General features: G+C 39.7%; 1 protein-coding gene and 1 pseudogene across 1 annotated transcript; both read left to right on the forward strand.

Annotated features, from left to right (window-relative positions):
* Positions 1-1,494: 1,494 nt before the first annotated feature.
* LOC103721978 (E3 ubiquitin-protein ligase XB3-like) lies at positions 1,495-5,022 on the forward strand. The gene is made up of 8 exons (XM_008812374.4): positions 1,495-1,856; positions 1,959-2,018; positions 2,118-2,189; positions 2,298-2,419; positions 2,536-2,676; positions 2,792-2,899; positions 3,524-3,782; positions 3,991-5,022. Exons 1-8 carry the CDS (start codon positions 1,674-1,676, stop codon positions 4,366-4,368), a joined length of 1,323 nt encoding a protein of 440 aa, XP_008810596.2. The 5' UTR covers positions 1,495-1,673; the 3' UTR covers positions 4,369-5,022.
* A 3,877-nt stretch (positions 5,023-8,899) lies between these two features.
* Positions 8,900-12,957, forward strand: LOC120112917 (annotated as a pseudogene).
* Positions 12,958-19,739: the final 6,782 nt, after the last annotated feature.

The following is a 19,739-nucleotide window of genomic DNA, read 5'->3' on the forward strand; positions in this document are numbered from 1 at the left end:
GCAGTATAGAAGGGACTCTCTTATACGAGACATGTGTTAGAAGTTGGGTGTATTATCCTGGAGGAAGACTCAGCCTCATTGATTGAGCACTTACTGGAAGAGAGGCGGGGGGAGGCAAAACACCTGCTCTTAGGCGACACACGACGAATGTTGCAGAGTGCTCTGCATTATAGGTCATGTATGTATTTCGAGAGACAAACAAAATTGCTCATTGGGTCACCTCATTTACTACCCATTATTCTAGAGAATTTTTTTAGACCCAGCAAGCTTCTGTTTCTTCTTCTTTGTATAGCCTTCTTGCTAGCGACATAGCTGGCTATGCTCATGCAAAATCAGTGTAAGCGATCGATGTATAAAAAAAATTAAATTAGAAAGTATTATTTGTTTTAGAGTAGTAATGGACAATGGAATTGAATTACGGTTTTGTTTTGTTTTGTTTTTTTTTGTTGTTGTTGTAGTTTGTTCTTTTCAGAGCGAGAATGGGGGGCAATCTTTTTCTGTAGACTGGCGTTCCAAATTCAGTGGGAAGGGCGAAATAATTGAGGGCACGGGATCTGAAGTCGGCACTGCTAAAAAGGCCTCTTTTTAGTAAACGATTCATGCAAAAGGTCTGCAGAAAACGATTGGGACCGCGTGGAAACTCGGGATTAAGACTTTGGACTTTCAAGGTTGGAAGCTTTTCAAATGCTCTTCTTCTTCCTCTCGTCGCAGAGGAGATGTCTCCCTTAAAATATCTGACGGCTCGCCCTCACAAGCCCGATTTGCCACCTGGAGCACCAGCTCAAGTGCTTCTGGTCACCTCAGGTCACAATAACTTAAAATTTAGAGATCACCTCTCAAGCGGTCATAGCTGAAAAATATACTCATAATATATATTTTATTGCTAAATGTTGCGGATTTGGAAGCAGAGACGGCCCGATTACTAATTTTTTAAAATTAATATTGGAAAGAGAACACTCTGATAAGCACTTTATTTACTTTTTTATTTATAATATCTTACATATAATGACATCAATTAATATAAAATATTGTTTTTTATTTGAAACTAAAACGAATAGGTCATAATTTATTAGTAAGTGAAATAAATTTTTAAAGTCATAAACCCTTATACAAAAGTCGTCTAAATCAAATAATATTATTTTATAAATAAAAAGCAAGTGGATGAGCTTTTTTAATTTTTAGTTATCTTTTTTACTTTAATTTTATCATTGCTTTCTCTTTTATATGCAGAAGATTGTACATGTCTTTATAGATTATTTTGATATAGTATATAGCATTTTTCAGTTGAAACCTAGTTTTATTCTGTATCTAAATAGATTTGTTATAATGGTCTATCTAAATTTCTGCGATAAATGAGCCAGAATTAATCATCCAATAAACTTTAATTTACTTATTTATTTTCTAAATCTGATTTTTGACGGAGAAAGAGATAGAGGTAACCACACCGGAGAAGGTGAGCAGATCTTCATTTCCAAGAGGTAACCGCTTAAATTCTTATTTCCGCTGAATCCTAGAAAACCCCCACTACTTCCCTTCCGGTTAAACTCGCTCGCCCTCCTCCCCGCCCCCTTTCCCACCTCCTCCTCCTCCTACCTCCGCGAGCGGCGCACGCTAGGACTGGAGCGCGCCGTTCGGGAGCTTGGGTCGCCGGAGCCGGAGAGGTGGGGAGAGGGATGGGTCAGGAGCTCAGCTGCGCCAGATCGAGCCAGGAGCACGAGTTCTTCAGCGCCGTCCAAGCCGGCGACTTGGAGGTGGTGGAGTCCGCCCTCCACCTGGATCCCGCCCTCATCCACCAGTCTACCATCTACGACCGCCTCTCCGCCCTCCACATCGCCGCCGCCAATGGTCGCGTCGAGGTTGGTTTCTTGCGCGCGCTCTCCCTTTCTTCATCTCGGGCCCTTTTTGGTGGAATTTTGGTGATTCTCCGGTTTTGATCTCTGGATTTTGGATGCTTTCAGGTTCTTTCTATGTTGCTGGGTCGATCTGTTAGACCTGATGTCCTAAATCGGAACAAACAGGTGAGGAGATCGTTTCATGGTTTTCTTTGTTTCTGCTGGGGATCTTTATGCATAAAGGTGTGACCTTTGCGTGTCCTTTGTATGATTTTGTGGTAAAAGACTCCCCTGATGCTGGCTGCGATGCACGGGAAGATTGCCTGTGTGCAAAAGCTTCTCCAAGCCGGGGCAAATGTATGCCAAACTTCTCCCTAATTCCGTATCTTTCTCACGTTCTCTGTGCCCCTGAAGTCTTGAGCTTCGCTGGCAATATTCATCTAGATTTACTTTTATTGGTGTTAGATTTTGATGTTTGATTCGTTGCATGGAAGAACATGCTTGCATTATTCTGCTTATTACGGCCATTTGGATTGCTTGCAAGCGATTCTGTCGGCAGCTCAATCCACTTCTGTAGCTGATTCCTGGTGGGTTTTTCTTTACAAGTCTTCCATTCACAGTTGGTTGGTGGCTATGATAGATCTGGATCTTAAGCTTTTCGGATTCTTCTAATCATTCTCTCTTTATGTGTTTATGTTTTCAGGGGATTTGCTCGATTTGTAAATATTAGAGACGGCCATGGAGCGACTCCTTTGCACCTGGCTGCGAGGCAGAGGCGGCCTAATTGCGTCCATATTCTTTTAGACAATGGTGCTCTTGTTTGTGCTTCCACCGGTGGATATTGGTAAGTTCACAGCTTCACCCTTCCCCCTTTTTTCATGTGCCTGTTTCCATTGTTGGGGTTTCGTGGTAGAGGGGTTGTGAGAGTAGCTACCAACTCAGTAGGTCTTGAACTGCAGTTGCCCAGGAAGCACTCCTCTACACTTGGCGGCCCGCGGGGGATGCTTGGATTGTGTCCGGGAATTGCTTGCATGGGGAGCTGATCGGCTACAAAGGGATGCATCCGGGTAAAGATTCTTTCAACACCATTCGTGCCACTCAAGTTGGAAAGTCTTACAGTTTGATTTCTTATTGTGCTAGCCTGGTGTTTCGATAAAAGTTACGAACAAGTTATCATAAAATTATTTTCAAGCTGTCGAGTAGACTGTCTCTCCATTTCAAGATTTTGTGTATGAGGAGCTCTAATTAGAGTGCCCTTCTTGGATCTACTCTGCAGATCTGGATCTCTTTAGGATCTCGACGCTGGCAATGTTCCCAAACTCTATATTGACATCTGTCTGTTGTTTTAGAACCGCCGAACCGTGAAATTTACTGAATTGGTTCCTATTATGTCATCTTAGAAGCTATAGATTATTGTCACAAATGTTCCTTTATCCTTTTCTTGTCCTACTCAATTATGAGTCTTGACAAACCTTTTTCTTAAGAGTAATTCTCCATCAATTTTACTCATCCCGATCTTATATCTTGCTTGAATCACGAAGTCGTTCGCTTGAAATGATCATTCTAACCATGGGGTTTTGAATCTGGCGAGCTCTTTTGTTAGCTGATATCATATAATTGCTGATATCTTGAGGGGGAATTCTTTTTTGTTTTCCTTTTTTTAATAAATTTACGCTGGTTGGCATCTGCAGGAGAATACCATATGCTGTTGCTGTGAAGCGAAACCATGGAGCATGTGCGGCCCTCCTAGATCCAACATCGGCAGAGCCTCTGGTTTGGCCTTCGCCATTAAAGTTCATCAGCGAGCTGGATCGAGATGCAAAGGCTCTGTTAGAGGCAGCTTTGATGGAAGCTAACAGGGAAAGGGAGAAGAAGATCTTGAAGGGGACGGCGTATTCCTCGCCATCCCCTGCACATTCAGAAGATGGAATTGATGATGATATCTCCGAGGTAGCCTATGATCCTTGCTTTTAGTTTCATTCTGAATCGAATGACGACCACCCTATTCCCTTCTCAATAGATCAGTAATTACCATACTTTTACTATAATGCAACTAGGATGCATGCTGGTTTAGTGGTAGGCGTGTTGTGTTTGAGGCGATGATAAGATGAACCGAACTCTGTTAGTATTTGATTCATCTGGTGAAAATTTCCTGCAGACGAGCGACGCGGAGGTCTGCTGCATCTGCTTCAGCCAAGTCTGCACCATTGAGGTCCAAGACTGTGGGCACCAGATGTGCGCACACTGCACATTGGCTCTATGCTGCCACAACAAGCCGCATCCGGCGACCTTGTGCCGACCAACTCCGGCTTGCCCCTTCTGCCGCGGCAGCATAGCCCGGCTGGTCGTGGCCAAGGCCAGGGATGATGGAGACAAGGGCAGCTCAAAGCTGAGGCGGTCGAGGAGTTCTTGGAATTTCAGCGAGGGAAGCAGCAGCTTCAAAGGCCTATCATCTTCTGCCATGGGATCATTCAGAAGGATGGGTCGTGGTTCAGGACGGATAGACGATAGCAACGATATGTTGGGCAAGCCTTAGCACACCCCAATACACGAAAGCTTGAACAGTCAGTCCATGGCTTTTCTGCTGTAGATTCTCTCATTCTGAAGCCAAAAGCAGATGTCAAATAAGCACCCCAATACCATCGTGCTTTTGCCAAATCCCCGGGAGTTCATGTCTACTTTCGTAGCATTGTTAACCTCCAGATCCACCGCGATTAGGGTGGTCTTCTTTCTTTGGAGGGTGGAGAAGATGGGCTGCACTTCTGCCTCTCTCTACTTTCATAGCTTCAGAGATGTATGATGGAACTATTCAAATCTAAAAGACTGTTTGGCCGTCGGCTATCATGTGGCTGCTATGATATACCACAGTTCGGTGGTTCGTCCGTATTAGCTTTGCATTGCTCTCGTGTGGTCTGTGTCCCAAAATTGGCTTTTTAGGTGGCCGGACTTGTGGGATCCCTTGGATGATGCGGGCACCTGGCCGAACTGCTCGAGCTAAGCATGTCTCTATTATTTAAAGATAGCGTGGCACCTAACTTTGTCGGGGGTGGGGCCCCCGAGATCTACCAAGTTGTCGAGGTGTATTGGAACGTGGAGGAGCCTCCCGTACCCTACCTTTGGAGATTTCTCCTTGTTCTTTTCTTCCTTCCCTCCGTGTGAAGGTAATAAAGAAAGACCTGGCTTGTGTGGATCCCATCAGCCTTACTATCAGATGAATGCTTTCTGGGTCGAACTTCGGTTGGAGAGCGAGAGATGGGCTGGTGCTATTGGGTCGATGGGTTGGAGTGGGGCCCAGTTGCCGTGTGAAGGAAGGATAAACATTTTAAAAAAAATAAAATAAAGGAAGAGAAAATTATCATAAAAGTCCAAATGGCAGCTGTTAAGCTCTCTCCATCATCGCATTGGTGTTGCTGGTTAGCGGCATCCATAAAATCGACGGGAAATTAATTCTCCACCCTTCCGAGGACTCCTCTGTAACAAAAAAGTCCTAAAATCAAAGCATGATGGTTCTTTTTTTCGGTTTCCCTCCCCCTAGCTTTTTAGATCCCGAATCCATCAAAATATCTACTTCACCAGTCACCCTCACAATTATATCGTAAGGATGAGGCTGGAAGTTCAAGCAAACCACACGAAATTGAGAGTGTAGTGGCATGCATGTGAAATAAATGAAGTTCTTTTTCTTTTTTTCTTGGTAGAAGTAATAAAGTTTTAATTAGCCAAACATATGTACATCTAATCATCAGATTATTAGTTTAATGAACAACAAACTTAATGAGCAAGATGTATCCATCTACACTTTTTATTTTCTATATATACAATGTGCGCGGCGGATAAATAAAGATATGAATGTAGCCCAAGATCTCTACTACTTAGGTTGTAAGAATTCGAGCATCATCTGTCATTTTTATTGGCAACATAACTCTTTCTCCATCCAAGTCAACTTTGTGGTAGGTTTTATTAGGAAAAGATAATTCTGTAAGATTATTTTTTGGATTGTGAAGATATTCATAGAACAAAGTCGGTAGGTATATAGCGAAATTTTTTATGCTGTGAAACTCTGACCTTTATCCAATTGATCATGAGGTTGGTATTAAATGGCAAGTGAACCTTAGATTCGTTTTCCATCTATCAGAATCTTGCATTTATTTACATTTTCGAGCTGTCCACCAGTCTGTAAAAACTCATACAAATTGGATTGTGAAATATCTGCTGTGGGCCCTAATATATGCACAAAATAGCAAGGCCTAGGGTTTGTGATCGAAATATCTAATGTGCCCCATGGAAGTTTCCGTATGATATCAGAAAATGTAACTTCCTAGCGACAGTTTTTCTTAGGATATTTTTGGGAGCCTATCAAGACTCAAATGCAAAGAATAGGTGGATTCGTCCCTACGCCATTGCCTTGGACACGGTAGCTCGGTAAACTCATGACCGCAGGACCACGAAATTAGAATGCCTGCAACCAAGACCACATGGGTAGACTATTTCATTTTCTAGGGATAAGTTGAGTAGGCAATTGTCCGTATCCACTCCGTAGTTATCTTGGAGCAAGGGAAGATAGGTAAAGTTAGACGAGATGGTTGAATCAGATAAAGTTGCAGCAATCAATTTTCTCATACAAATCAAATAAATAAATAAAATATAAAAATAAATATTGATACTTCACATACATTAAACAAAATAATAGCCGAAGACTTAGAACATAACAAACCAAATTTTTAATCATAATAGAAACATAATAAACAAAAATATTATTTTTTCAAGAAAAGATGCCTTTGAAATATACTCTTTTTTTTGTATAAACTATATACAAACTTAATATATATAGAATTCGAGAAACATTATTCCCTCCGTTTCTAATCAAGGATATGTTATAAAAATCAATCCGGATAGGTCACAATCCTGTACCTATATCCAAACTTGACGAAGTAATAGAAGACGGACTTGGGGAACAGAGACGAGAGCACCGAAGGAAAGAGAGCCAGAGAAAGTCAAGGTTCCTGGTTAGACTAACCATCACATATTCAATGGCTGCCAGCCACCTTCCTGTCATCGAGTCAATAGACAGAGGATCAGAAAAATAAACATAAGGCGCCCAAAATGACGCAGTAGCCTGCATGGAAGAACAGAGCGAAGAGTAGTACGAGAACATTCAATGAACATTCAGTAAAACAGAGGGTCCGCTTCTTACTGTTTGTTAACGGAAAGTAAAAGAAGGAAAAAAAAAGGGGGGAAAAGTTTCAGTAGAAGAAGACGATGCCTTGGTCCTGGTTCACCTTTCCCTCACCATGCCTTGAAGAAAAAGCTCTTGCAAGTTATTGCCACACCACACGCCATGCGTTGGGCCAAACTATGCACAAAGCTCACCAACTTCCATACTTTGTTTTGAGAGGAAACAAGGCTTCATAGTTTATTATGGATGAGAAGTGACAAAAAGTGTGGAGATCCTCGATTCTCCTTTTAGGCATGCGCATCTCATTTTGGAAGCAAAGCTTAGGGATAAGAAGGATCTAAGCAATTTAAACCTTTTGGGATGTCCATGCTATGCTTGGAGCTTAGTTCAATGATTATTAGCACTATGGGGGAAAGAAAACGACCATTAATGCTCGAGCATTGACGAGTGCTCAAACCAATTACTACGACTGCTTACATCCACTACGACACGCAGAACGGAAGAAATGGAATAAATCACAGCAGGTATTTGGAGGCGAGCTAGTAATTTATTAATAATTTCAGGCTTCGGACAGTTCATATATAATTTCTTTTAAGCTGGTCTGGAGAGGATGGAGCTGGATATATGTGGGGAAAAAACAGTAGCATTTGGCAATATGAGACATCTTTTCCTCAGCATTTTAAACAAAAGAAAAGAAGCTTGATTACAGCACCCTCCAAACGATTAAAACGCGCGCACACAACAGAGAAAAACCAAAATAAAGGCTTTACAAGGACCAACCTACACAACTATGTGAGAAACGTATGTAACAAAGAATATAACAATCTCAAGACAGCGTAAGCTTCATCTAGCAAATCACGAAAGTAAAATGGAATAAAAAAAAATAACCAATACATGCAAGGAAGAAACGCCAGAATATTTTCCTTAAAAAAGGGCATGAAAAATTACGGAATTATGTTTGCCCAACGCCATGCGCGTCAGCAGTGCAATACTAATGTTTTTTCTTTTTTACACCGAGAAAGACTGCAATACTAATTGAATAGCACAAATAGAAACAAAGCTGCATGCAGATTGTGGACTCCTTTCATAATGGTTAGGGGGCATTTGGTATGGGATGATCTTCCCAAGATTAATTGTGATATAGATAGAACAGATGAGATCATTGCGTTTGGTTGTACTATGACGATCTTACATGGTAGTGATCCTAAATTATCCCCATCGTTCAAATCGCTGCTCAACTCAGTGATGAGATACTCATCATTGAGATCGAAAATTCAAGATCACTCTAGATCAGTGATCTTAGACTGAAAGTTGAGGACAAAAATTCTTTTCGAACTAGTAAAAAAAATTGATATATCAATGTACTGTTAATATATTATATCAATGTTATATTTATGATACCATATTATATTATTAATTATATTATTATCATATTATTATTCAACAATAATTTTAAATTATAATAGAAATATATTATTATATTTTATATTCATATAATAAAAATATTTAATATATTACTTCAGTGGTGATCGGATATGGGGGCACCAAATGCCACCTTAACGTTTATGGAATAACCCCGGCAAAATAAAATAAAATAAAATAAAATTTGTGGCATGACCTCTCGGAAAGCAAGAATCTAATGAAGGAAAAGAGGATGCTTTAGCTTTCCGGCAGACCTACCCAGTGCTTTGAGCCTCTGGTCTTTATCACACGGCTTCAAACTTTCAATTGGCCTTTGGCCCACAAGATTTAACACAGCACCTAAATCTGGACTTAATCGATTATTTTGTACTCATCCCATCGAGTCACATAAAGATTGGGCATCACCTAGGAAGAGATCAAAGCTCTCCTTCCATTTGCGTCACAGATCATGAAGCTGATGCTATGCTTTAAAGCCTGTGTAAAATGCGATCCAAGGGAAAGATACAACCCGAACCCATGCCCTCCTTGATGAGCTGGGCGGCCCAACTGCGACCCAACCCAGCTGGCCCAAAATAAGCACGCTCAAGTGCGGCGACCGGGCAGGAGAGAACGCCGGTGCTTGGTTGGAGTGCAGGGCTCGCCGATTTCACCCTCTGGGTCGGCTCCTCGGCGCGACATGATAGGTCATCAAGGGCGGAATCGAGGTCAACAAGACGGTAAGTTTCCCCTCGATCTTCTTCTTCTTCTTCTTCTTCTTCTTCTTCTTCTCTGTTGGCTTCTGCGTTGGATCCATTAGCTTCCTTCTTTTGCTTTGCTCGTGAGTGCGATGACTTGAGGATGTATAGCTGTTTGGTGGTGTGTTCGCAGGCCACTGCGAGGAATTTGCAGCAGGCGATTCTTTTGCTCGAAGTAAGTGTTATCCCATAAGGCCATAACGTTCGCAGATAGAGCAGGTATGTTATTGCTTAATTTTCTTGTTGAGGGTTTGACGTGTTTTTCGGAAACCTCCATCATTATCCTCTTATCATTTTTCGGAATCCTCTATCCAACATTCCGACTTCTAGAAGCGTTTTAGAGAAACGTCTACAGTTTGGAATTATAGAATGGAAAGCTCGGCCCATGAAAGATGACAACAGTCATAGCAAGGGAGAGAGCGGTGTCAACTTTTTGATGCGGTTCGTATGTTGATTCTCAATCCATCTTAAGATCACAGATGTGGAGGATATGTTTGATACATGTCGTATTTGTCTGTAATAAAGACAAACTCAGGGTTGGTTCTCCAAAAACAAAAAGGGGGAAAGAAACTCAAGGTCGAGAAGCTGTTTTGAGTAAATATAATGAAGATGTTGGGAAGGGTTGTGCTGCATTGCGTGTAGCCTTATGTTGATCGTTTACATCAACTCATCAAGAAAAGTGCAGAGGTGGTCTCTTTACATGTGCAATAAAGATTTTGGGATTTGTTTGAGATATTAGTCTGATGAATCATCAACTACCGGCAACTCATGTCATCCGAAAGCAGTGCTAATTTGTGCATCATAAAGGTAATATTAAATTCTTATAGAAAATTAAGAGCCATTTTATTCATCACTAGAAAAATTTGTATTTTAGTCATATGATTTGAATTGCTTGTGCTCTTATGATAATTATATCAACGTAAAATATTTTAAGCTTCTATTTACGAGATTGTCGCACCACGCCTTGTTTATTTATCTTAGGGGCAGGCATTACTAAAGGTGAACCTATACAAATTAGGTCTGTAGGTTATGCTTGAGACTTGTCTTAAAGTGTCTCCTATACTACTGATTTGGATATGCAATTTTCTTGATACTAGTGTGGATTTTCTTAAATTCTTGATCTAAAGACAAAAAAATATCTCCATAATTTACTTTTTTACCCTTGTAATATACTAAAGACCAACTTTAGATCATCATGCTCTAGTTCAACCACTCTAGAGAGTTAAGGTACTATAGTTAGTTGTAAAATTTTAAATCCTATGGGACGGAGATATCCCGGTTCCTATAGAACAGGATGCCTCACCATCCCACCTCATCGCAGCATCGAGAGTCCTGTAAGTACCTTTCTTCTTTCCTCTTTCCTCTTTCCTTTTCTTTCTTTTTCTTTCCTCCCTTTCTTTCCTACCTTTTTTTTCTTTCCTTTTTCTTCTTCTTTTTCTTCTTATCCCTTCTCTTGTTTCATCTTTCTCCTTCCTTTTTTTTATTCTTTTCCTTTTTTTCTTCTTTCTTTTCTTTCCTTCTTCCTCCTTTTGACTTTTCCTTTTCTTCATCTTTCTTTCTTTTCTTTCTTTCTCTTTTTTTTTTTCTCTTCTTTCTCTACATGGATGAGTTTCAGAATTCCGACCCCATGCCAATCTCGTTTTCTCCCAAGAATGGGAGAGGATGGCCCCGACACTCCGTCCCGCCGGCATTTAAAACTTTGGTTGGCTGCTTACATTGCTTAGTCTATAAGATCCTTAACTACAAAAAGACCTACAATAATTATGATGAAATTGAAAATTTTGGATTATTTGGAAAACTGCACTGATGAACAGAAATCCTGATTCCGTGTTCTGAAGAGGCCACAAGGTAAATGCAAAGAATCCAAAACCTTTATTTCGTTGGTGGAATCTGTTTAAATTAGACGCTGTTATCTGTGTGCCCAATTTGTTCAAGAAATGACTGATAATTTTTTTGTTGGGATTCTCCCGACTAGCTTCTTACCAGATGCCATGAAGAACTTCTCACATATTTTGAAACAATAAATACAGAATTACTGATTGAAATCTGAAGATGACATGGTATGAAGCATGTAAAATGATCTCAATTACTTGCAAGAATTATATGTGTATTGGAATCCATAGGATCGTGCTCTGACAAAGCATGTTACCTTGCAAATTATACAATGATACATGCAAACGGCTTGATTTTGGTGATTAATGGTGGATGTTGATTTTTCCATGAAATTGAAGTGCTATCAGGCACAAAAGCATGACTAGGTTATTTGTTTAAAACAATACACATATAATTCTTGCAAGTATTTGAGATACTTCTAAACTATTGATATATACTTCCCATCTGTCTGGCCTTCAGAACAGCTCTAACAAAATCAGAGACTTCTCTTGCATCTAATTCTTAATGCTACAGTGCAGTTCTTGCTTACAAATGTCCATATAAATACATACTTACATACACGTAAGCTATTACTTAATTGTTGATTCCTGACACATTGTTTTCTATAAGACAGCAAGAAAGTTCTGTTACTTCTAGGCTACATCTTACCCTTCCCTTGCAGCAGAAAAGCCAGGGGAAGACAGTCGTCCTTAATTTGAAGTCAAGCATGCCAGATTATTTTGATAAAAATGCAAAAGTTTTGACTGTGGGAGTACTTGGGCCCCTCAATTATCTTCCCCATCTTCTACTACCATCCAGTGTACAAATATTTCGGCTATGTGGGCGAGCATGCCATTAATCTGTCCAACCTATGCTCTGTACTAGTGGTGCTTCCACTGTTATCATGGAAACATTCTTCATCCATGGATTTAACCATGCAACCTCACCTTCGACTAATGCATTCAGAAACTGTGCCTTCTACTGGACTTTCTGCATTCATTGCTTGCTATGCGAAAAACCACCGGCTTTATACACCTGCGAGTGATACGCAAATGAACATTGGTTTTGGATATGGGTTGATTTGCCAAGTTTCGAACTTCTATTGCCATCTCTTGTTAAGGAACCTTAGAAGCCCTGAAGGCAATGGTGGGTATCAGATTCCTCATAGGTTGTCGTTCAAAATTTTGACATGTTCGAACTACACTATGGAGATCTATCAGTGGCTTGGTTTCAGTATTGCGATGCAGACAGTAGCAGGTTACGTTTTTCTTGCAGTAACTGCTCTTATAATGGCTGATTGGACTCTTGAAAGCACCGCCGGCTGAAGGTAAATATCAGTCTCTTTCATGTTCCAGATGTTATCAAGTAATTCTACGTCTACATTTTCAGTTCAGCTCTACATAATGGATGGTCATATACCACCATTATAATGTCACATTAATTTCCTGCACACTAAACAGTCAAGACTTTTATTTTTATTTTTTAAAATTCATATTATACAAACTGATTGAATTGCTGGACTTTGCATGCTCTTAATCAAGCTTTGGTTAATCAAGCCATCCGCTGTTTGGGTTGTCAGTCTCGGGGCTACAATTTCTTTACACCTGCTGCTTTTCCTGCAGTTATTTGAAGGGAAAGAAGGAAGAACTAGGCACCCATGGTGCTGGGTTATACTTCCTCCATTGATCTGAGCGACGGCTGTTTGAGTTGGTTTCTCTATTCTTAAGACCCACTCAGTCATGGAACCTTGTTAGTCATAGCTTAATATTTCTGTTCCAACGAGTTTGTATTTCCGGAACTTTTAGTACCGAGCATAATCGTCTGTTGTTTATGCCTTCCACTGCATACCATTTTTTGTTTTGTGAATCAGTTTTTGATGTGTAATTCTCATCCTAGGATTTCAATCAATCGATCCTCTTGATCATGAGTGTTTTTAATTTGTTTTTAGATAGACTCGTGTGGGCTTGTGTTTAGTCCTATATCAGTTATTTGTAGAAAATCTTGCGTACTTATACAGAATTAAAGAACCTAAAAATATCTTCTGGCTAGCTTTTTTGGGTGAGATCCTGGGTTGTGACAAATGATATCAGAGCGGACAGGGCCCATAGGTTATGTGGATTAGGGGACACTGCAGCACGGGTTTCTGGAGACTGACCATGAGCCTATCGTGGTGCTTGTAATTAAATTTGAATGGATTTGAACATTTAGATTGACGAGAATGTTAAGGCTTGAACGGAAGAGTATGTGAGGACATATGTGGGCGTGTATTTAGTCCACATTGATTATTTGCCGAGGAGATCTTGAGTACTTATGTAGGACTAAAAAATCCAAAAAATATCTCCCTGAGTTGTGACATTTTTCATCCTCAATGTAATGTCAATAAAATATTACCAAAAATTCAAGCATGGTTGATACCATGAATTCATCTGTGCCTCTTCTCACTGGTGGCTATATATGGCAAATGTCAAAGCCATTATACCTTCCTGTTTCATGTGGAGGAACAGGAGAATAGCAGGTTCTTTCCCATGTTCTATCTACCATGAGAACTGTTGTTATTAAGTGAAGGTTCATGCGTGCTCGAAAAGCTTGTTGCGTCATCAATTTTGGGGCTTGCCATGGCTGTTAATTCAGGCTACTGTATATTGGTGTCCTGTTCAAGAAAACTATGCAAGTCAAAAATAATACTTGCTGGAGAATGAATTTTGCTCTGCTTTCTTATGAGGCAGGAAAGTCAGCATTAACATTGATTGGATGATGATATATGTGGCAAATCATATAAAAACTACTTTATGGATTGCATTATCGGACATTCCTTCTGTCTTTCTTATATTTTATTTTCTGATTCACATGAATTTATTTTCTCTAGCTTGGTATAAATAAAAAAAAAATCCGGCTTCATCATAATATATTCATCCATTTTGCATTGTTGAGGATGAGATCATTCATCTTCCATCTTCCTCCCCAAATTGTATTGTTGAAAAAGAAAGCAAATTTCTTTTTAAAAGCTTATATAACTCAAAAAATCAAGAAAGCAGCACCCCACACCCCGTTTCTGTATATGAGCTTTATTCCTCTTATTTCTTATTTTCGATCTGGCGGCACAGATGCTAGAACTTGAGAACTTGCATGCCCCGTAGTTTGCTTATCATGAAGTCGACCATTTGATGCATGTAAAACCACAATAGAACAAACCTTTTTCTTCCAAGAAAAAAATGGAAAAATTTCAAGCAACTTTCTTGATTTTACTAATACCTGTTCCCTCTCCTCCGGGCTATATCCAAGTCAATGGAACAGGCCAAGATGGAAAGGAACCAAAAGGAGAAAGAGGGCACCTCAACATCAACTAACAAACCACACAAGCTTCATGAGAAAGTACTTCATCTATAGAAACTTCTTGCCTTATAGCACAGATTGAGATCTAGTCAACCCCAAGAGTTCCAAAGGCAAGAAAAGTAGTGCCAAAATTTAATCTTTGGCTTAAGAGAGAATGAACAGAAATAATCAAAGAAAGATGATAGCTTCCGAAACGCCGACCGGATTCATGTCAGTATCCAACATAAACGCAACCAGAGCCATGCGTATATATATCAATAGATTCTCTTACTAAAAATTATACACGGAAGAGTCAACGGTAGGCGGTGGCATCTTCTCTGGCCTTCTTCTTCCTCGTGCTGAGATCGTCGGAATCGGGGAACAAAGCCGATCCAGTCTCGATGCGGCGACGCACAAGACCGGTTCCTGCCTTGATTCTTATGCAATGCCATCGTCTCAGCATCTTTGGCTTCTTCGGTGCGGGCGGGCATTTAATGGCCGGCGGAATTCTCCGTCTCGGAGACGCCGGAGTTTGATAGCCATCGTCATCATCCTTGGCCGCCGCCGCTTCTACTTGTTTCTCCTCGTTATGTATTTGGTTCTCTGAAGAACAAGAAGAAGAGGGTGGAGGAATGGCGCTGTCTTCTTCTTGTTGTTCCATGGCGGCTGCTGCTGCTAGTTTGTGGGTGTTCTCGAACTCATCTGGGGTTCCTAATTCGGATGGATATGGATTCCGTTGGAATGAGTTTAGAAGCGTTCCCGCAGACTGGGATACTGGTGGATTGGACGTGCCGAAGATAGAAACGTCGTCGAATTCGGAATACATGAGGAGAGATCGAGAGGAGATTTGTTTATGTAAAAGAGAGAGAGACAAAGAGGACTCGTTTGCAGAAAACGTGAGGCAGAACGGAGAGATGCCCTGAATAGTTTTCAAAAAATATTTTATTATTTTTTTAATAAAATAATTTTTCACTATTTAAATAGAATGGAATAAAATCTATTTTTTATTAAAGATATAATAAATATTTATACAATTTTTTTTCGATGATCAACCAAACATATAAAAAATATTTTTTAAAAATATTATATATTGTAGTTTGTTTCTTTAAAAAATAAATATTTTTATAAAACAAAAAATTAGGAACCAAAGGAATCTTAAGAGAGAGAGAAAAAAAGAGAGAAAAAGGATAAGGTTGATCCGAAATATTATATATTGTAGTTTGTTTTTTTAAAAAAAATAAATATTTTGATAAAACAAAAAATTCGGAACCAAAGGAATCATAAGAGAGAGAGAGAGAAAAAAGAAAAAGGATAAGGTTGGTCTGTCTCCGCTTGCTGGTCGTTTATATCCTTTTATATCATTGGGAGTTTTGGTTCACAAACCAGGGGTGAGGGGCCTCATGTCTCCTCTCTCTCTCGACAATTTCTATCTCTACCAGGCGTACACCTCTTTTGCTTTTCAGAACGAAAGACAGCGGAAAAAAAAAGAAGAAAAAAGAAAGGTAAACCGGACAAGATGGAGAGTCCTTCTGCAGATAACGGACATGATTACCACAATTCATGGATATTTCACAACACTTTATTTTCATAGCAGTATCAACTATTATTTATGACATGTAGTAACATTAATTTTATAATAGTATAAGGTACATGAAAACAAGTGCCATCAATGTATAATTCTTAATTTACTTTTGGACTTTTTTTTTTTTTTTTGAATTGGGAAAATGAGATCAATGTAGGGGGTCTGGCAGGATGGATGCTGAAACAAATCAAATAAGTTGATATTTTTTTTCATCTTTCTTTTAGTAAATTGGTTCCAGGGGTTGAAGTAGATCATATGGCAGCCACACAACCTACATGCATCATTATATTTTTTCTCCCCATTCAATTGTATATTGTTGTTAATGCCAAGTTCTTCAAAACAACTTCCATTTATCATCTTTTTATTACACAGCCATTCTTCAGCACTTCATTTGTTTTTCCTTTCCTCCTCCAATTCTTTGGAGCATGGAGATCTAGATTTTTACAAAACTAGCTTAATCTGGATACAAGGAGGTCCTCTTTTAAGTTTTTATTGTTGCGGTGACAAGCTTTCCACGAATATATCTTAGGAAAAAGATACGTGAAAGCACCTCTGCTTCGTCTTTCTTTGCCTTGTTAACAAGCGCAAATGGGTAGCTACTTGGGAATTACCCATGAGATCGCCTATGTACGACGAAAGATATAGATGAATGGTTAAAATCAAACAAACATTTTGCCCAAGCCTCTAGTACCGTTTTTTTATTTATTTCTTTTTAATATAAGATGGATAGAACATACATCTCTAACATGACTACATCCACGAAAGTCAGAAAATAAGACATGACGAGAAGAAAATAGAGTAGCCACATATCTGTCCCACAAACATCATCCCGAGTGTTGAGCCACATAAGAAGTGATCCAGTCAGCTATTCTTTTCGCTTTCGGTACACATGGTTGATACGAAAGACAACATAATCAATTGCCTGCCTACGGATGTTCTGCAACAACAGATGCTCCCCACCTGCACCAGATGAATTCTAAATTCATTCAACCATCATCGCCGAATCACCTTCAAGGTGAATACAGTTTGCTCCTCGGATGCTTCTTGCATAAGTGATGCCCTTCCAAGCAGCCCTCAATTCCACTTCAGAAACCAAGACATCATAGATGCACGGGCACCTGCCACCACCAGTCTAGAGCCAGGATCCCTGATCACGAACCCCACTCCAACCCTACACCCACCATCAGAATTAGAAATCATACTGGTTCTTTATTTGTCATGGTCTGTTGGTGAAATTGGTGAGGTTAAAAGAATTAGAAATCAAGCAAGATGTCCTATAATCCAGCTTGTAAGTTTCACAAGAGACTAATAATGTTGGAGAGGGAGAGGAAACATGGAAGGCCCCATAACGCGTCACCGATGAATTCATCTAATAATCATGAATGACTCCCTTGCTTGCCTTTTCTCCTCTCCCTTTCCGATCTATCCATAGATCTCGATGCATGGATGCCCATGGTTTCCCTTACAAGGACCACATTCCCAGTCTTTTGCCCATCCAAGAACATGGAAGCTGCTGGGACTTTAGGTGGGAAGCTTTGGTGCCGATCGCAGGTCACAGGCAATTGGCAGAAGGGAGGGGAGTGACCACAAGCTGGCTTCATGCATGGGTCCTCATAAAGACACATGCATGCCCAGGTGAGAACAGGCTTTCCACTTCTGCAAACTTCGGACCTCATCATTTTTGCGCTACGTAACTTGATGCGAGGTGGCATGACCCTGCCCCCTTCTTTTTGTTAAGGAAGCCAGTCAGTCAATGAAGCATGATTATAAAGTGGTCAGGAAGAATTCTTTGTTCATAAAAAAACATCATGATAGATTGAACATCTCTTTTGCTATTTAAAAACCATTCAGACTACAATGAGCTGGAAATCTCTCTGAAATAAATCAGTGCTCCAATGTGGAGCTTTCCTATTTCTCCGCTGCTTAATTGGCATGCTGTAGAATGTCGGGTCGAAAGAGGAGTGATTGGAAGATTCCACATTGGTTGAGTGATTTCTTTTTCTTTTTCATAGAATTTTTAGTTATGCTACGAGAACAACTCGACAATTTGATCAAAACAAAGGTTCTTCATGGTTATAACTTCGGCGCACACAACCTAGAGGCTTGTGCAGGTAGCACAGTCAGGTGTAAACATAACGTCCTGCGTTAACCCACAATACTTCCACATCTGCAGCACCCAAAATTCTAATGTTTTGTGTTGCAAGTTGCAAATGAAATTTGATAAGATAGCCATTCGATGCAAAGCTGTAGATCAATTAATTGCTGCTATCTATTGAAAAATAGGAAAGAAGCGAAATGCTCGGATATTTTTTAAAAAATCAAGTTCTATCTATTGTATTTTGTAGAAAATCTTATCACCTTCTTCAGCTGAAAGCATCTGTGTTCAGAGAAGCTGCTTGATCCTCACCTCAAACTTTAGAATAACCTCGCAATATCGGCGCCGCATGTTGAGAGACATAGATCTATACTTTTAGAAAAAGCTTATCTCACATCATGATACAAAGCTTATATAGTCGAAGATACAGAAATCCTTCAAATTACTTATGAGATTTTTTAACTTCTTGAATAGTTTTACCAGGTTTATTTATAGATCACTATCTTTTTACAAAAAAAATATTACTTTTTTGTGTTTTTCTTTCTTGCAAATTCTTTATAAATAGTTTCTATAAACTTTTTTTTTCTAATAAAGGCCAAGTGGCTTTGCTTCCCTCCTCCTCACAAAAAAAAAAAAAAAAGAGATTGCCATCCGATGGGAAAATACATTGCCCAAAATAATCAAAATAATTGTTGATAAATGGGAGGGGAATAGGGCATGGGGGAATGCATGATTTCCATCAGTATAAAGATATATCCCACTTTAGAAGAAAAGCACACTTCAACCCCACTTAGGCCCTTTTTATATTTTACAGGGGGGAGCAATCCACTTCTCTCTTTGCTCTTCTCATCCTCCTGCATGCCTAATGATGCATCCAATTTTTTTGGGACAGACGTATCACAGAAAAAGGTCCATGGTGGGTCTCTCCTGAGGCTAATTATTAAAAAGGCAATAGAATAGTTCCAGTGCACCTGCTGACTTCAACCAAAGAGTCATCCTTTGTCGGGACCACGGGAAATAAAGAGTAATTTATTGCCTTTGGCCACGGTTGCTTCTCCTACGTATCGTGTCAGACAGGTATTCTTATCAACATGGCCTCTGCTGTGAAAACAAGCCATTAATTTTAAGCTCCCAGAAAGATTGATTGCGTTTGGCCATTGTCAAATTTATTGCAAGGAGGAGGAAGAACAACTCGTCTGCAAGAATGACAAGTAGCAATTACCAATGTCAGTGAAAGAAAGAATGATACCAGAGACAGCAATAGCCAAAGAGAATGACAGTGATCTCGAGATTAATTGCAGCAATAAAAAGGGGGAAATGGAATAAAGCCAATGGCAGCACCGATACAATAAATTCATGAGGCAATTCAATAAAGCAGAAATGATTCTTCAAACTAGCACTCGAGAGCCAATTAGTAAAACGATATTTTTCCCACATTGATGATAATCCAACTTAAGGAGGCTAAACATTTGATAATTTTTCTTTCATATGGGTTCATATGCGAATAAACCTAGATTCAAGAAAAATATTCAGGGATGATTGCAGAATTATTTATTAAGAAGATACAGAGAGTTTAAGAATTTATGAGGCAGATGGTACATTTCCATATATTCATAGTGCATATCCATCGACACGAGTTGCGAACATACTTCCAAGCAACCAAGTGGCTGTATATTGGAATTCAAGAGAGAGAGAGAGAGAGCCGACAACGTTTCAA

This window comes from Phoenix dactylifera, chromosome 13 (assembly GCF_009389715.1).
Source record: "Phoenix dactylifera cultivar Barhee BC4 chromosome 13, palm_55x_up_171113_PBpolish2nd_filt_p, whole genome shotgun sequence".
NCBI lineage: Eukaryota > Viridiplantae > Streptophyta > Magnoliopsida > Arecales > Arecaceae > Phoenix > Phoenix dactylifera.

What these genes read in the sequence shown, in the direction of transcription:
- LOC103721978 (XM_008812374.4), top strand. Translation starts at nt 1,674, where the DNA reads ATGGGTCAGGAGCTCAGCTGCGCCAGATCGAGCCAGGAGCACGAGTTC. An exon ending in CCGCCAATGGTCGCGTCGAG is followed by an intron (nt 1,857 to 1,958) that starts GTTGGTTTCTTG and finishes GGATGCTTTCAG; the next exon opens with GTTCTTTCTATGTTGCTGGG. An exon ending in TTGATGATGATATCTCCGAG is followed by an intron (nt 3,783 to 3,990) that starts GTAGCCTATGAT and finishes AATTTCCTGCAG; the next exon opens with ACGAGCGACGCGGAGGTCTG.